General features: G+C 48.0%; 1 protein-coding gene across 4 annotated transcripts in view; it reads right to left on the bottom strand.

Annotated features, from left to right (window-relative positions):
* The window catches only part of ASXL2 (ASXL transcriptional regulator 2), an 82719-nt gene extending 75663 nt beyond the window's left edge, over window positions 1-7056 (bottom strand). For 3 of the 4 annotated variants that reach the window (XR_012689504.1, XR_012689505.1, XM_075201080.1), the window contains exon 1: window positions 6837-7056. Coding sequence is in view for 2 of the 4 variants with exons in the window: in XM_075201080.1 (XP_075057181.1) it covers window positions 6837-6932 (96 nt within the window). In the remaining 2 variants the exon portion in view is untranslated. The remainder of the gene's footprint in view (window positions 1-6836) is intronic. The other variant, XM_075201081.1, reaches the window with a different exon arrangement.
* Between the last annotated feature and the right edge of the window lie 10923 nt (window positions 7057-17979).

The raw sequence follows: 17979 nt of genomic DNA, 5'->3' as shown, positions 1-17979 counted from the left end.
TGTTTGATATCAAAAGATGGACCAATTCACAGGGGATTTAGTAATAATAAAATTTGATTTGTGTGACGCTCCACAGAAATATTAGGTCACATAGTAGAATTTGTTAGCACATAGTAGAATTTGTTAGTAAATCAGGCAACATGCAAATGGTGATTGAAAAAAGTGTCACAAGCCACAACCACCTGGGGAAAGGAAGAGGTGTGGAAGTGTCTTTAAAAGGCTGAGACCAGGTACAGCAAATTGACAGACTTTTGGGAAATCAATTCACATTGATACGCTGTCCATCTTCCAAGCCAATTTCCCTTGGCCAGAATATACCACTTATCTGTAAGTTATGCTCTAAATTCAATTCCTTTTATTTCAAACTGTTTTTGCTTGTGTATGTTATGTCAATTTATTAATGGTTTATTAATTATTTTTTATCTGAATGTCCTGTACTTTTGTATAGTAAATCTATAATTTAACATGTTGCGTCCTTGATACTCTAATGAATCCATTAGCCTGTTAAGAAGAAATAGCTCGACCAAGTAAACCCTTTGAATGCCAGTGTGTTATTTGTTGATACATTTGATGAACAAGCTTAGTGTGTGCTTGCATTTACATTTGTGTAACAGTCTGGAGGTGTGAAGAGTTAACCCTGTATTTGCTGATGGGGGCCTTGTTAGCCTGTGGTAGCTAGAAGCCTTGTGTGCCAGCGTGGGACAGGGTATTGGGGTCCTATTGCCCGCATTTAATAGGTGGTGGCAAAACCTGAAGTGTATAGGGGTGTGCGCGCCGTGTGGGGGCGATTCAGTAGGTCTATAACCTGTGTGATAGGTAGAGAGACTGTGGGCTGGAATCGTGTGTGACCTCATACAGCAAACACCCCAAAGTCACGGCAGCTGGGAGCGTGTTCGTGACACACATTTTTCTTTTAGGACTTTACATAGTTTCTATGATGACACGTACCATCTAGTACAGCTCCCATTGTTTCTCTTTTCTTCCTCACACTCTTTTCTTTTCCAGGTGAAGGGTTATAATCCTCTCACCTTACAATAACTCAGGCACATGGGCTAGTGGCAACGGGGGAGACTCACATTCCCAGTGAGTAACGCTGGAACGGACACACGTCCCTGGAAAGAGTTGCCGTGCATCATTGCAATGTCCAGCCCTGCTCATTTCCAGGTACCACATTGCCCAAACATCACAACCTAACAACACTGACTATGTTCCCAGTGAGAGGTGGTCACAGCCCCCGAGATAAGGGACACAAATAAGGCTTCCCTTAAGGGTTGTATGTGTGTACATGGCTCATCACATCTGTCCAAAATCTACCTGCATAGACATTGGGTGGGTGAGATACAGCACACCTCCTTCCAAACCTGTGATTTATATATAAGGTGATTAACAATCATCTAGTCCTCTATTTAATCTCAAATTATTAATAACACACAATAAATAAGCCAACATGGAGTAGCCATGGATGGCAAGCTAGTACACCCTTACTACTTCCATATCACTAAAGGAGGTAACCTGAGTCAAGAGCTTTCATTATAGATGATTGGGAAGTGCTACCAGCTTAATAGAAAAGAAGCATTGTTGTAAAAAGACAATACAAATACAATGATCTCGGAGAAGCACTTGTTGGTCTTCATCCATCTGGGAAGGGTTTGAAGACCAAACAAATTGAAGTCAATCATTCTACTGTGAGAAAAATTATTTACAAATGAAGAACATCGAGCAGATGTCAGCATCTCCAGGAGCGGGAGTCCCGTAAATTCACCCAAAATCAGACCATATGATTCTCTGAGAACCTAAAGCCTCCGTCATCATCAGAGACTGAACAGTAACCAGGAGAAAACCCGTTCTTTCCAAAGGAACCAAGTTCTGAACGAAGCACGAGGCTTCTGGAACACTGTCCTCTGGACAGACAAGACCAAGCTGCAGTTCTCTGAAACCACAAACCAAGGACATGGCGACCGCAAGCCGAGTGGGGGAGAACTGATGATTTGGGGTAGTTTTGCAGGCACAGGACCCAAATACCTCATAATCATTGAGTCCTCCATGATCTTCTCTTTATACCAGGGGAAAATTTGAGAGGAAAATGTGAGGACTGAAACTTAGGATCTGGGATATCCAGGATCATGCAATAGAACGATTCTAAGACCCCCAGCAAATCTATACCTGAATGGCTGAGAAAGAACAGACTCCCACAGAGATTGTGTGACGGGACCTTAGGAGAGCGAATCAAACATCAATAAACTGAAGCAGAGCTGTAAGGAGAGGGAGCCAAAATTCCTCAAATATGATCTAAGAGACTGATAAACTCATACAGGAAACAATTACTCCAGGTGTCTGCTGCTAAAGGTGATCCCTTCTACAAGCTGCTGAATCATGGGGCACTTACTTTACTTTATAGTGTTGTTGAATAAAGTAACATCTTTAATGTGTGACAAATTGTAGGCCTTGGAGAGAACTAGATGATTGTTACTTATGTCCTAGTATGACAACTTAGAGAGATCTAGGTGGGATAACTCTCACATATTATATATACAGTGTAGCCATCATATGTCCAGTATGCAGCAAATTCACCTTTATAAAAGCTGAGCCCATACAAGTACATACCTTTATATAGCCTCAGCCAGGCATGGACAACATCTCCATGTGTTGTGAAACTACAAGTCCCAGCATACCCTGTCAGATATCGGCTGGCAAAGCATGCTGGGGCTTGTAGTTTCACAACACATGGAGAGCCACATGAATTGCTGTGCACTGACAGACATTACAACTAGAGGGCGCAACATACCAGCAGGCTCTATACCACACACAGCTTTGTATCCTGAGTGAGTTTACCAGGTCCTCAACAAGCCCAACAGTTAACCCTTTCATTTTACAACATCACTTGTCAGACACAGCATCTTTATATCCCCCCCATGCAGCGTCACACACAGCATTCACCCTTTGTATCCCCCCATGCAGCGTCACACACAGCATTAACCCTTTGTATCCCACCATACAGCGTCACACACACAGCATTAACCCTTTCTATCCCCTCCATGCAGCGTCACACACAGCATTAACCCTTTCTATCCCCCCATGCAGCGTCACACACAGCATTCACCCCTTGTATCCCCCCATGCAGCGTCACACACAGCATTCACCCCTTGTATCCCCCCATGCAGCGTCACACACAGCATTCACCCTTTGTATCCCCCCTTATGCAGCGTCACACACAGCATTCACCCTTTGTATCCCCCCCTATGCAGCGTCACACACAGCATTCACCCCTTGTATCCCCTCCATGCAGCGTCACACACAGCATTAACCCTTTCTATCCCCCCATGCAGCGTCACACACAGCATTCACCCCTTGTATCCCCCCATGCAGCGTCACACACAGCATTAACCCTTTCTATCCCCCCATGCAGCGTCACACACAGCATTCACCCCTTGTATCCCCCCATGCAGCGTCACACACAGCATTCACCCTTTGTATCCCCCCCTATGCAGCGTCACACACAGCATTCACCCTTTGTATCCCCCCCTATGCAGCGTCACACACAGCATTAACCCTTTCTATCCCCTCCATGCAGCGTCACACACAGCATTCACCCTTTGTATCCCCTCCATGCAGCGTCACACACAGCATTAACCCTTTCTATCCCCTCCATGCAGCGTCACACACAGCATTCACCCTTTGTATCCCCCCATGGAGCGTCACACACAGCATTCACCCCTTGTATCCCCCATGCAGCGTCACACACAGCATTAACCCCTTGTATCCCCCCCATGCAGCGTCACACACAGCATTAACCCTTTCTATCCCCTCCATGCAGCGTCACACACAGCATTAACCCTTTCTATCCCCTCCATGCAGCGTCACACACAGCATTCACCCTTTGTATCCCCCCATGGAGCGTCACACACAGCATTCACCCCTTGTATCCCCTCCATGCAGCGTCACACACAGCATTAACCCTTTCTATCCCCTCCATGCAGCGTCACACACAGCATTCACCCTTTGTATCCCCCCATGGAGCGTCACACACAGCATTCACCCTTTGTATCCCCCCCTATGCAGCGTCACACACAGCATTCACCCTTTGTATCCCCCCATGCAGTGTCACACACAGCATTCACCCTTTGTATCCCCCCCTATGCAGCGTCACACACAGCATTCACCCTTTGTATCCCCTCCATGCAGCGTCACACACAGCATTAACCCTTTCTATCCCCTCCATGCAGCGTCACACACAGCATTCACCCTTTGTATCCCCCCATGCAGCGTCACACACAGCATTCACCCCTTGTATCCCCCCATGCAGCGTCACACACAGCATTAACTCTTTGTATCCCCCCTTTGCAGCGTCACACACAGCATTCACCCCTTGTATCCCCCCATGCAGCGTCACACACAGCATTCACCCTTTGTATCCCCTCCATGCAGCGTCACACACAGCATTCACCCTTTGTATCCCCCCATGCAGCGTCACACACAGCATTCACCCTTTGTATCCCCCCATGCAGCGTCACACACAGCATTCACCCCTTGTATCCCCCCATGGAGCGTCACACACAGCATTCACCCTTTGTATCCCCCCATGCAGCGTCACACACAGCATTCATCCTTTACATTTAATTTTCAAATCCACCTGCTGACAGACACAGCATTCTCACTCTACACCCCCTAACCAGCTGCTAGGCAGGGGATTAACCCTCTGCATACCTTACTGAGCTGTGACACATTACCCCTACATCCTCCTATGCATTGTACAGTACATTATTAACTCTTTTTATTCCCTAAACACTGTACTTTACCCATTCTACCTTCATGAACGTTTAGACACAAGACAAACCTTTTACACACCTGTTGTGCCCCTTATGCAGTCAAACGCTTCATAGGCTATAAAAAATACCAATAACCATTCGTATACCTGTAGAATCTTTGACCCTTTTTATTCCTCTGTATCTTACTTATGATCAACAAAACACAGCATTAACTATAGATATCATACATGCACTGAGATACAGTATTAACCCTTTACAATCCTATGATCTTTCTGATACAGTATGAACCCATTCCATGCCTCCATGATCCATTAGACACAGTATTAAGGTTTTACAGACACAGTATTAGTCTGATCTGCACCTTATTCACTGTAAAACACAAAACATTACCCCAGAAATATGAGCTGCCAGGTTCTATTGCCCCATACACCCTAAAGCAAAGATTTAACCCCATCTCACACAATGCACCGTCAGACACAACATTAACCCTTTATATCAGTGATGGCTAACCTGTGACACTCCAGGTGTTGTGAAACTACAAGTCCCAGCATGCTCTGCCAGCTATCAGCTAGTTATCTACTGGCAAAGCATGCTGGGGCTTGTAGTTTCACAACACCTGGAGTGTCACAGGTTAGCCATCACTGCTTTATAGCTACCTGCATGGACCATCAAATACAGTTAACCCTTTGTGTCTTCTCATGCACCTTCAAGCACAGCGATAACCCCTTGTGCACAAATATACTATCATACAGCGTTACCCCTTTAAGCCCTCCATACACCCTCAGACACCAACCCAGTGCCCCCCCATGCACCCTCAGACACCAGCTCAGTGCCTCCCACGATGCACCCTGACACAAACCCATCATCATCATCAATTTATATAGCGCCACTAATTCCGCAGCGCTGTACAGAGAACTCATTCACATCAGTCCCTGCCCCATTGGAGCTTAGTCTAAATTCCCTAATATAGACACACACAGACACACACACACAGACAAAGAGGGAGATTGACAGACAGACAGAGACTAGGGTCAATTTTTGATAGCAGCCAATTAACCTACTAGTATGTTTTTGGAGTGTGGGAGGAAACCGGAGCACCCGGAGGAAAAAACCCAGTGGCCCCCCCATACCAACACAGTGCCTCCCACCATGCACCCTGACACCAACCCAGTGCCCCCCACCACGCACCCCGACACCAACCCAGTGCCCCCCCACCACGCACCCCGACACCAACCCAGTGCCCCCCCACCACGCACCCCGACACCAACCCAGTGCCCCCCCACCACGCACCCCGACACCAACCCAGTGCCCCCCCACCACGCACCCCGACACCAACCCAGTGCCCCCCCACCACGCACCCCGACACCAACCCAGTGCCCCCCCACCATGCACCCCGACACCAACCCAGTGCCCCCCCACCATGCACCCCGACACCAACCCAGTGCCCCCCCACCATGCACCCCGACACCAACCCAGTGCCCCCCCACCATGCACCCCGACACCAACCCAGTGCCCCCCCACCATGCACCCCGACACCAACCCAGTGCCCCCCCACCATGCACCCCGACACCAACCCAGTGCCCCCCCACCATGCACCCCGACACCAACCCAGTGCCCCCCCACCATGCACCCCGACACCAACCCAGTGCCCCCCCACCATGCACCCTGACACCAACCCAGTGCCCCCCACCATGCACCCTGACACCAACCCAGTGCCCCCCACCATGCACCCTGACACCAACCCAGTGCCCCCCCATGCACCCTGACACCAACCCAGTGCCCCCCCAGACACTAACCCAGTGCCCCCATGCACCCTGATACCATCCCAGTGCCCCCCCATGCACCCTCAGACACCAACTCAATGTACGCCCAATGCACCCTCAGACAACATTAACCCTTTGTACCACACACGTCCTCATACAATATTAACAGTTTGTGCCCCTCTTGCACCATCATACAGCGTGAACCCTCCTACCTCCCCCTCCATAGGGCAGAGCTCGGGCCCGGTCACGTCACTGACACCTGTGCTCGCTGCCCGGGACAGGGTGAGGGGACAGCTCGGTCTCTTACCGTCCTGGCGGCCTCTGCCCACGTCCTGCCCTTCTTCTTCCTCCGCCGCCGCCGTCTCCTCTTCCTCTGGGCCGTGTCCCTCATAGTGTGCGGCATGTGGGGGCCGGTGTCCGCTCAGCCCGCGCTCAGCTCCCCGCAGCTGCCATGTTGGAGCCGTTACTGTACTGAGGGTCATGTGACGCTGCGTGACGTCACGTACTGTACCGGCTGTCAGATGGAGGGGGCGGAGCCCGGAGGTGAGTGAGTGCGCAGGTGTCCTGAGCCCCCAGTGCGCATGCGTTTTATTTCCTGCTGCCATCCCCCAAACGCGCATGCGTCGTTATCAGTGGAACAACCCAGCGCGCATGCGTCGTTATCAGTGTTATATCCCAGCGCGCATGCGTCGTACTCGGTGCCATCCCACAGCGTCATCTCTGTCATCCTCAGCGCGCATGCGTGGTCCCTATTGACCTGTCTGCATGGGCTGAAATTAGCTTCTTACTCAGAAAGCTTTAATTTTAAAGGATTAAATCATCTTGGATCACTGATTTCACATCACATTAACACTAAAGGGGGAACCTTACACTAATTCCAATATTATTTAGCCTGACCCAACATGGGTTATGGCATGACATCAGGAGACAAGGTGGGCACAGTCACCATATTTTATCATATATTTCTTCATCATCCCCTCTGGGGGACACCGCTACCTTGGGGTTGTCTGAGGGCGCTTGGAGTTGACATTTAAATAGTTAATAACTAATCTTGCTGCTGACTCCTCCTCTCTGCGGCCCCGCCCACCTCAGTTATGTCTAAGTGCCCCAGGAGTTGGGCTGTGGTTAGTACCGCTGAGCAGTACCCGCTGTTTAGTGTTAGATTTTATTATTTTTTTTTATTAGTTTTCAAATGAGTGTAGGGGAGGTTTTAATGTTATTAACATTTTTTTTCCTTATAGATATTTATAATGGAACAAATTTCCGATCCTTTAAGAAGAAAGAAGGTTGTGTGGTATTTAGTGAGCGGTGACAGCGCTAAGCGCCTGACATCACTCTGTCCCGGCGGGTCCCACACTGTCATAAGGCAGAGAGCGCCGCACTCCCTCTGAGGACCGGACAGTTGGGAGATACCAAGACCCCCGCTGGGGGGGGGGGGAAGGATCTCTATAGCCGCAGGAGGTGATGTGGAGGCGGAAGGAGTCCCGAGTGAGTGATAGGAGAGGCACAATATACGCTCACAGGACTGAACTGTCCCAGGTTTTATTTATGACAAAGAAGACAGCCGGAGGTAGTGTAAGACCCCCCCGGCTGCTCAGTGGAAGATTCCAAGGAGGGAGATTTTCCCGCCCTTTTCTACCTGACAGGACCGGGCAGCGGCTCCATCAGACACAGACTGACTGACAGGACCGGGCAGCGGCTCCATCAGACACAGATGGACTGACAGGACCGGGCAGCGGCTCCATCAGACACAGATGGACTGACAGGACCGGGCAGCGGCTCCATCAGACACAGACGGACTGACAGGACCGGGCAGCGGCTCCATCAGACACAGATGGACTGACAGGACCGGGCAGCGGCTCCATTAGACACAGACAGACTGACAGGACCGGGCAGCGGCTCCATCAGACACAGACTGACTGACAGGACCGGGCAGCGGCTCCATCAGACACAGACTGACTGACAGGACCGGGCAGCGGCTCTATCAGACACAGATGGACTGACAGGACCGGGCAGCGGCTCCATCAGACACAGACGGACTGACAGGACCGGGCAGCGGCTCCATCAGACACAGACTGACTGACAGGACCGGGCAGCGGCTCCATCAGACACAGACTGACTGACAGGACCGGGCAGCGGCTCCATCAGACACAGACGGACTGACAGGACCGGGCAGCGGCTCCATCAGACACAGATGGACTGACAGGACCGGGCAGCGGCTCCATCAGACACAGACAGACTGACAGGACCGGGCAGCGGCTCCATCAGACACAGACTGACTGACAGGACCGGGCAGCGGCTCCATCAGACACAGATGGACTGATAGGACCGGGCAGCGGCTCTATCAGACACAGATGGACTGACAGGACCGGGCAGCGGCTCCATCAGACACAGATGGACTGACAGGACCGGGCAGCGGCTCCATCAGACACAGATGGACTGACAGGACCGGGCAGCGGCTCCATCAGACACAGACTGACTGACAGGACCGGGCAGCGGCTCCATCAGACACAGACTGACTGACAGGACCGGGCAGCGGCTCCATCAGACACAGATGGACTGACAGGACCGGGCAGCGGCTCCATCAGACACAGACTGACTGACAGGACCGGGCAGCGGCTCCATCAGACACAGACTGACTGACAGGACCGGGCAGCGGCTCCATCAGACACAGATGGACTGACAGGACCGGGCAGCGGCTCCTTTAGACACAGACTGACTGACAGGACCGGGCAGCGGCTCCATCAGACACAGATGGACTGACAGGACCGGGCAGCGGCTCCATCAGACACAGATGGACTGACAGGACCGGGCAGCGGCTCCATCAGACACAGATGGACTGACAGGACCGGGCAGCGGCTCCATCAGACACAGATGGACTGACAGGACCGGGCAGCGGCTCCATCAGACACAGATGGACTGACAGGACCGGGCAGCGGCTCGATCAGACACAGATGGACTGACAGGACCGGGCAGCGACTCGATCAGACACAGACTGACTGACAGGACCGGGCAGCGGCTCGATCAGACACAGACTGACTGACAGGACCGGCCAGCGACTCGATCAGACACAGACTGACTGACAGGACCGGCCAGCGACTCGATCAGACACAGACTGACAGGGCTCTGCTGACCTCCCCTCAGGATCCTCTTCAGATTCCTCTGTTCTTAAAAACGCTAAGTACCCCATAGACCCATAGAGGATATATATATATATATATATATATATATATATATATATATATATATATTTAAACATATTTTTATATATATGTAGGTTTATGTAGGTTTAGTCTAGGTATTCTATGCTCTAAGCGACTGTCACTAATTAGTCCCGACGGGTCCGGCGCTGCCCCACAGGCAGAGAGCGCCTCACTCCGTCCGGGGACCTGACAGTTGGTCCCCCAGCTGAGGCGGAAGGGGGAACTTGGATATCTCTGAGCCGGGGCAGCGCTGGAAGCAATCACCCGATACAGCGGAGTCTGGTAGGGGTGAACGGCGCGATCACGGAAGCTCTAATGGTGGTGGATAGCCGTATATAGACAGGGGCAGTAATCTAGACTTTCCCCCTGTCAGTGAGACGGTCCAGAGCGGGGAATCTTCGTGCCCTTTCCTGCATAACGGAAAGGGTGCTTTGGAGACACACTGTGAGCTGCTGCTGGTTTTCCCACCAGGATCCTCAGGCTTCAACCACTTGATTCACACTCAGTACCCCATAGGGGACATATGTAGTTCATATATATATTTATTTATTTATGGATATATAAGTATGCTAACTGCTTTTATACTGCCAGAGACTTAGTGAAAATAATTACAAATATCTACGAGTTACGCAGTTAATTTCCTCAGGGGCTAGTTTTTCCCCTTCCTCCCTCAGCTATTGTTAGAGTTGGGGCTGGATAATCTGACGAAAAGTTGGTAAATTGACATTATTTCCTATGTTAGGGGAAAGAATGACATAGTTTGCTGGGCATCTCTATTCTCAGTTTTTCTCCCATTTGAAAAAAAAAATAAAAAATAGAAAAGTGCTAATTTAAGAGATATTGTTTTAATTAAAGAAAATAATATCCCTTTGGAAAGTTTGTGTGTCACAATGTCGGATAAGGGAAAGAGTGCTCGTTTTAAATATTTTACCTGCTGTAAATGTTCGGCTAAATTGCCAGGGGGACAGTTGGACCAGGAGGCTCTTTGTGCGCAGTGTGAAGCGGGAGTCCAGGGCGTGCAGCCCCGGGTTGGTCCTTCCGCCATAGTGGAGGAGCCTGCGTGGGTTTCCTCTCTGGCACAGTCTGTTTCTTTACTCTCCCAAATTATCAATAAACAAGCAGAATCTAGCTCCGCTTCAGTAAGTGTAAACGCTGGTTCTGCTTCGGCTACTTCGGCACATGTGGTTAATGCCGTGGATGATACAGGGCGCGATTTATCGCAATCCCAGCCCTCTACATCTCAGAATTCTCAACCTGAACCCGCTTGGTCTTCCGCTCTGGGGAAGCGTTTAGACCGTTTGACCAGTTTCTTAGATTCTTCCTCACGTTCAGACCCTAGGGCAAAACGTGCTTGTCTTTCTCATCCTCTGTTGCTGTCTGAATCAGAGGGCTCCTCTGGTGAGCAAGGCGAAATAGGGGAAGATTCAGATTCTGTACAACTAGGTGACTTGGAAGATAATTCCCGGAACCAGGGGATTCATGATTTAGTCTTAGCAGTTCGTCAGACTCTGACTGAATGGAGGAGGAACATCCCCTTCCTGCCCAGGGATTGTTTAAGCGAAACAGACCCAAGACTGTTTGTTTCCCGTCTTCAGCTGAGCTTACAGAAATTGCTGAATCAGCGTGGAAACAACCGGAGAAGAAGTTTACCGTGCCTCGCCGGTATTCTATGCTCTATGCTCTACAGGAACAGGAGGTATCTCGTTGGGAACAAGTACCCAAAGTTGATACTCCAGTTGCCAGACTAGCCCGTCATACTACTCTGCAGGTTCCTGGTGCAGCGGTCCTGCAGGATCCTATAGATCGTAGGTTAGAGGGGTTTTTAAGAAACATTTTCCTGGCGGTGGGAGCATCCTTCAGGCCTTTGTTCGCTTCCGCCTGAGTGGCGATAGCTATGGAGTCTTGGGCTCATCAATTAGCTTCTGGATTACAAGATTCAGAATTGCTCCCCTTGGCTCTTCACCTTATGGAAGCTTCTGGTTACCTCTATGAGGCAGCCAAAAATTCCGCTTTCATTTCTTCTTCGGTGTCTGTTTCGGCAGTCGCATCCAGGAGAACACTGTGGCTTCGTTCGTGGAATGCTGACCTGGAGTCTAAAAGATCTTTAGAGGCTCTTCCATTTTCAGGATCCGTTCTTTTCGGTCCGGAATTGGATAATATGATCACTCAGACTACAGGAGGCAAAAGCTCTTTTCTGCTGGTGAATGCATCAAAGCCCAGGACTTCACGTTTTGGTTCTTTTCGTCAGACCTTTCGTGGAAATTCAGTCTCAAGGGGGCAAACCTCCAGTAGGGGAAGGCCTCTCCCTAACAGGGGATTTTCTCAGAAAGGAAGGGGCTCCTATTCTAAGAGGCGTCCATCTTCCAAATCCTCAGATAAATCTTCTGCATGACGTGACTCCCCCTCTCCTATTATTATTAATAGATGCTGCAGCGGTAGGGGGTCGCCTTTGTTTGTTCAGGGACCAATGGGTGGCCTCCACCAAGGATGTTTGGATATTGGGGATAATATCCAGAGGTTATTTTTTGGACATTATGGGTCCTCCTCCTCAAAAAAAATTCCAAACCCAGTTACCTCGCGATTGCATCAAAAGAAGGTCGATTATTCAATCAATCGCCTCTCTTTTTTTCCAGGGTCATTTGCAGGGTCCCGGAAAACCAGAAGGGAAAAGGGTTTTACTCAAACCTGTTTTTGGTGCCCAAGCAAGACGGATTGTTCGGCCGATCTCATCTTCGAGTAACAAGATTCCGTATGGAGTCAATTTGCTCGGTGATCAATGGATTGGAACCCTTGGAGTTTCTAGCGTCTATAGACCTTCAGGACGCATATCTACATGTTCCAATTTGGGAACGACATCAATCCCTCCTTCGTTTCACCGTAGGGAATTTGCATTTTCAATTTCGGGCTCTTCCCTTCGGTCTTTCAACTGCTTCCAGAGTGTTCACGAAGGTCATGGCGGTGATGGCAGCAGGTTTGCGTGGCCATGGAGTGAATATTGTTCCATACCTGGATGATTTACTCATCAAAGCTCCCTCACAGGTGATCTTATCTCAACACCTGACCCTCGCCCTGAGTTTTCTGGAGAGCCACGAATGGATAGTCAATTTTCCAAAGTCGTTTCTACAGCCGTCACAAAGGATGGTGTTTTTAGGACTTCTAATGGACACGACCCTACAGAAGGTCTTTCTCCCAGAGAAAAAGGTTTCCTCCATTCAGAACTCTGTCCACCTGCTTCTAAGCAGGCATGCAATTCTTCCGGGGGAATGGTCTCTACGTCCGCAGGTCTTTCAACAACTGGTTCAAAGATGGGGCCTTCCAGACCTGGATTTAATGGCATCCAGATACAACCATCAGGTACCAAGGTTTTGCGCAAGGACCAGAGACCATCTGGCGGCACCGGTGGATGTGATGTCAATGAAGTGGGATTTCGGACTCGGATACCTATTCCCCCCAATCCCGATGATTCCTCAGGTGCTACAGAGAGTCAGAGTAGGACGTCATCCGGTAATTCTAGTGGCGCCAAATTGGCCAAAGAGAGTTTGGTTTGTAGACATATTACATATGGCGGTAGGAAGAGGTTGGCCTCTTCCACTCAGCCACGATCTTCTCAGTCAAGGTCCCTTTCATTATCAGGACTTAACTCGATGGCATGGCTATTGAGGCCAGTCTCTGGAGATCAAGAGGTTTCTCATTGAGAGTGGTGGATACCTTAATGAAAGCTTGTAAGCCGGTATCTGCTAAGATATTTCATAGGGTGTGGAAGAATTACATACAATGGTGTGAAAAGAGGTGTTGTGACCCAGCACTTTCCAGCCTGCCCCGGTTTCTAGCCTTTCTCCAGAATGGTCTGGAAACAGGTCTTAGGTTAAATTCTCTAAAGGTGCAAGTTTCGGCCCTCTCTATTTTCTCCCAACAACATTTGGCCTCTTTACCGGATGTTCGTACCTTTCTTCAGGGAGTGCTGCATATTCAACTTCCCCATGTCCCTCTGTTTGCTCTGTGGGACTTGAATCTAGTCCTTGATGTTCTTCAGCGTCCTCCATTTTAACCTCTTCAATCGGCTGACATCAGATTTATTACTTGGAAGGTGGTCTTCCTTTTAGGCATCGCTTCTACTAGGAGGGTATCGGAATTAGGAGCCTTGTCCTGTAGGGATCCTTACTTGATTTTCCATGAGGACAGAGCTGTCCTCAGGACCGTTCCTTCCTTTTTGCCTAAAGTGGTTTCTAGTTTCCATATTAATCAAGACATTGTGGTTCCGGCCTTTCATGAAGAAATGTCCTCTTCAGGTCATTCTTCTTCTACTCCTTCATCTTCTGGTCTGGATGTAGTTAAAGCTTTAAAGATATATGTGGAAAGGACTTCCACTTGAGTTCTCACGGCACATTCTACATGTGCGGTGGGGGTGTCCTGGGCTGCTCGTCATGGAGCTTCGGCGGATCAACTGTGTAGGGCAGCTACCTGGTCCTCTTTTCATACTTTTACTCGTTTTTACAAGTTTAACAATTTTGGCAGAAATGTTTTGCAAACCAGTAGACCAGGTCATTCCCACCCTTAAGGGGCTACATTAGAAGGTCCCCATTGTAACAGTGTCCCCCATAATGGATGACGGAGTAAAGAGGATTTTTGTACTTACGTTAAATCTCTTTCTCCGAGTCCATTTGGGGACTATGTTCCCTCCCTTTAGCTGTTGGTTTGTTTAGTTACATTGTTATGCCCATTTCTTGGGACTTTAGTATTACTGAAGTTTGTGGGCTTGCTGAGAGTCAGCAGCAAGTTTAGTTCTTAACTATTTAAGTGCCAACTCCAAGCGCCCTCAAACAACACCATTGTAGCAGTATCCCCCAGATGGACTCGGAGAAAGAGATTTAACGTAAGTACAAAAATTCTCTTTTTTTTTTTATATAGTTATCATCTTTTATCAACCAAAACGGTGTTGGGCCAGGCAAATGACAAACTGACCACCCCACTATCTAATGTGTGGCCCAACGGGATTTAACCATTTGCAAAACTACAGCTACTTATTCAAAATGACAGAACATGGTAACTTGCATGTTAAATCAATAAGCAGTGAGCCTAGCGGGGGCAACAGGGAGCCGGGGAGGAAATACCGTGAGGAGGAGCCGCATCACGGTAAGTCTCACACTTGAACACTGCAGTGGCAAACACAACCCGAGACAAGACCCCGCGTGTAGCCATACGGTGAGAAGGAATGTATATAGTGTGACTGTACATGCCCATTGTGTCTATACGTTAGTTTGATGCAGTATAATATAGCTGTAGTTAATGTTGGACAGCAGAATTTCTGCGTACTGTGTTGCCATGGTAACAGGGATGACTCTTGCTGCGGCCCTCTGTCCAACCTCTCTATTAATTCAACTCACTGTGAACTATATTATTTGTATTGGACTATCTAACCTTAATCAATAGCAGAAGCTGCATTAAATAACTAGTGCTGATACTTATCTAGATATGACCACCCTGTGCTGTCACTCATCGGCAGCAGGCTGCCATGTTGGGAGGGAGGAGCTTCTCTAACAGAACAGAGTGACTGACAGCTGGGCAGACATGTGCAGTAATTGGTAAATACAACCTGGTTATGGTAAATGCACACTTGGTAAGGTAAAAGTTGAGTTCTTCATCTCACACCCTTGTCGGTTTCCAGCCATTACCCGGAGGGATTATGCACATATAGTATTGACCCCGTCACAGGTTCTTAGCATATATTTATAACACCAAACTGTGGCTGGATCATGTAGAAATAGCTTATTGTAGAATTTATTTAAATTAGTGATGCAGACGCCTCTGTATGTCATTGCAAATGTACTGATTTTTGGTATTAGTAATTTATTGATATTGGAGGTAATAGGCCTTTCCTTGAGGGAATGTGTTTCTGTAACTGAAGAAAGGATCTCATGCTTATTAGGCCTTTTGATGTGTGAGTGTCCAACACATTCTTTAGCCTGAACGCACAGGAGGGGGTAGGTAGACTTGCTGTTAGGTTTCCTATCTTTCTAAGGCAGGATGCAAGTAATTTAGAAAATCACAGGTTAGTGAAAATTTTGTTAAGTATAAATTGCATTTAAAATCCAAGTTTAGAAACCATATTATATCCAGATGTTAATCTTTGTATGTAATATCTCAAACTTTTTGGTGCCTGGTCGGAAAAGGGGGCTGGGTTACCCCCTGCCAACATATGAGTCAGCAACTGTATTAAAAGAGCACTGTTTGACCATGTTTTGTATTATTCCATCAGTGAAAACAAAATCTATAGAGAAATATATAGAGAAATATGTGGAAACCTATGTATACTGAAGTTTTATCGTGACGCTATCTGTTACAAAGTCTAAACATCTGAAGTATGATGATTACAAAATGGAGCAATCTGGTAAAAATCATCCAATCCATTAGGATGTGGAGTTTGGGACTATGCAGGCTGTACATCTCCCGATGGGCTAGTGTACTTTCCCCACTGCCCTATAGAGTTACATGTTTAGAGCCCTGATACTTTGTAGAATATTTAGATACTGAATGAGTGTATACGAGCTAACTATTGTGTTGGTCTAAATCTTTAGGTGAACAACTGAAGGCTACTAAATCTTTCATAATTTTAAATAGTCTTTCTGGGACTCTTTCACTAAGAATGGGCTCACCTTGGATGGTATCACCAAGAATGGGCTCACCTTGGATGGGGTCTCTAATAATGGGCTCACCTTCGATGAGGTCACTAAGAATGGGATCACCAAGCATGAGCTCACCTTGGATAGGGTCACTAAGAATGGGCTCACTTTGGATGGGGTCACCAAGAATGGGCTCACCTTGGATTGCATCACCAAGAATGGGCTCACTTTGGATGGGGTCACCAAGAATGGGCTCATCTTGGATTGCATCACCAAGAATGGGCTCACCTTGGATGTGGTTACCAAGAATGGGCTCACCTTGTATGGGTTCACAAAGAATGGGCTCACCTTGGATGGGGTCACCAAGAATGGGCTCACCTTGGATGGGGTCACCAAGAATGGGCTCACCTTGGAGGATATTCCAATGTCTACTAAATATGTCTTTGATTTGTTTTTCCTGACAATTGAATTTAAGATGAAGAAGGGGTTTTCTGTTCTTTCTTGATGTGTACCATATTTAAAGAGTTTCTCTCTAATTCGTATCCCGTGTGAGGCATTGTAGAGACCTTCTGTCCTTCAACCATTTTCCTTATAGTGTCACTTGTTGTTCATAGTCAGATTAGCTTAATTCACTATTGATTCACAATGCCACATATATTTCACACTACACTATGGATGTATATGTATATATATATATATATATATATAGACACGTTCTGTAATTGGTGTGGTTGAGGTATGTCCCCCAAGATCAACCTTCTATGCTTACAAACCCCAGCTAAGATTTGCTGTCTTTCACCATCGATGACGTCCCTGGGTCTTTCATGGAGAAGCCTATTTAACAAGTTATACAGGAGTACTTGTACCGCAGCAATACCTGTTCTATTATCTCAGCTCTCTGGCTCATTACAGTACACACAGTGACACAAAACAGGAGAATGAGCCCATTCCTCTATTCAGGCATCGTTTAATGAGTGACGTTCATATTGCAGGCACCTGCTGCTGACCACAGGTGACTTCAGTTCCAAAGTGAAAGAGAATCACCTTTTTTTCTGCTTTTGTGATTTATTCCACTGCATGCCCAAGAAATACATGTGTGCATACTAAAACATTTTTTTTATGTCAACAATTTTCTGGAATAATTGGTGCATTATTAGGAAAACCTAGAAAGATGGCAATTTTTTAGCCACGACTGAAGCGCTGTGATTCCAGGATCTGTTAGAATCAGGATGGTTAAGGATACTTCCAGCTCCGGGCGAGTGTGTGTAAGAGAGGTCAGTGTTGTATATAGGTGTTTCAGAAGCGGGTAGGTGAGAGTGGTTGTACATACAGAGAGGATTCTGCTTGATCACATCTTATATTTACGGAACACGTAGTACATCAGTATAGCCAGTAGGTGACACTCTTCTATCTCTTTCTCTTACAGCCATAGTAAGAGGTGACCCAATTTGTAGGTAAAGGAGAGGGGGCAACCTCATTAATCTTTCTGTAGAGGTCTATCCTGTTAGGGGTCATATGTTAGACATTTAAGCATTACAATCACTGATGTGACCTAGATTCCATATCAGAGGCCAACATCAGAGTCTTTCACAGGTCCAGCGGGATGGAGACCATCTGTAATTAACAG

This window comes from Mixophyes fleayi, chromosome 3 (genome assembly GCF_038048845.1).
Source record: "Mixophyes fleayi isolate aMixFle1 chromosome 3, aMixFle1.hap1, whole genome shotgun sequence".
Taxonomy (NCBI): Eukaryota; Metazoa; Chordata; class Amphibia; order Anura; family Limnodynastidae; genus Mixophyes; species Mixophyes fleayi.
Note: the sequence above shows the minus strand (reverse complement) of the source record. Positions and strands in the feature narration are given on the sequence as shown.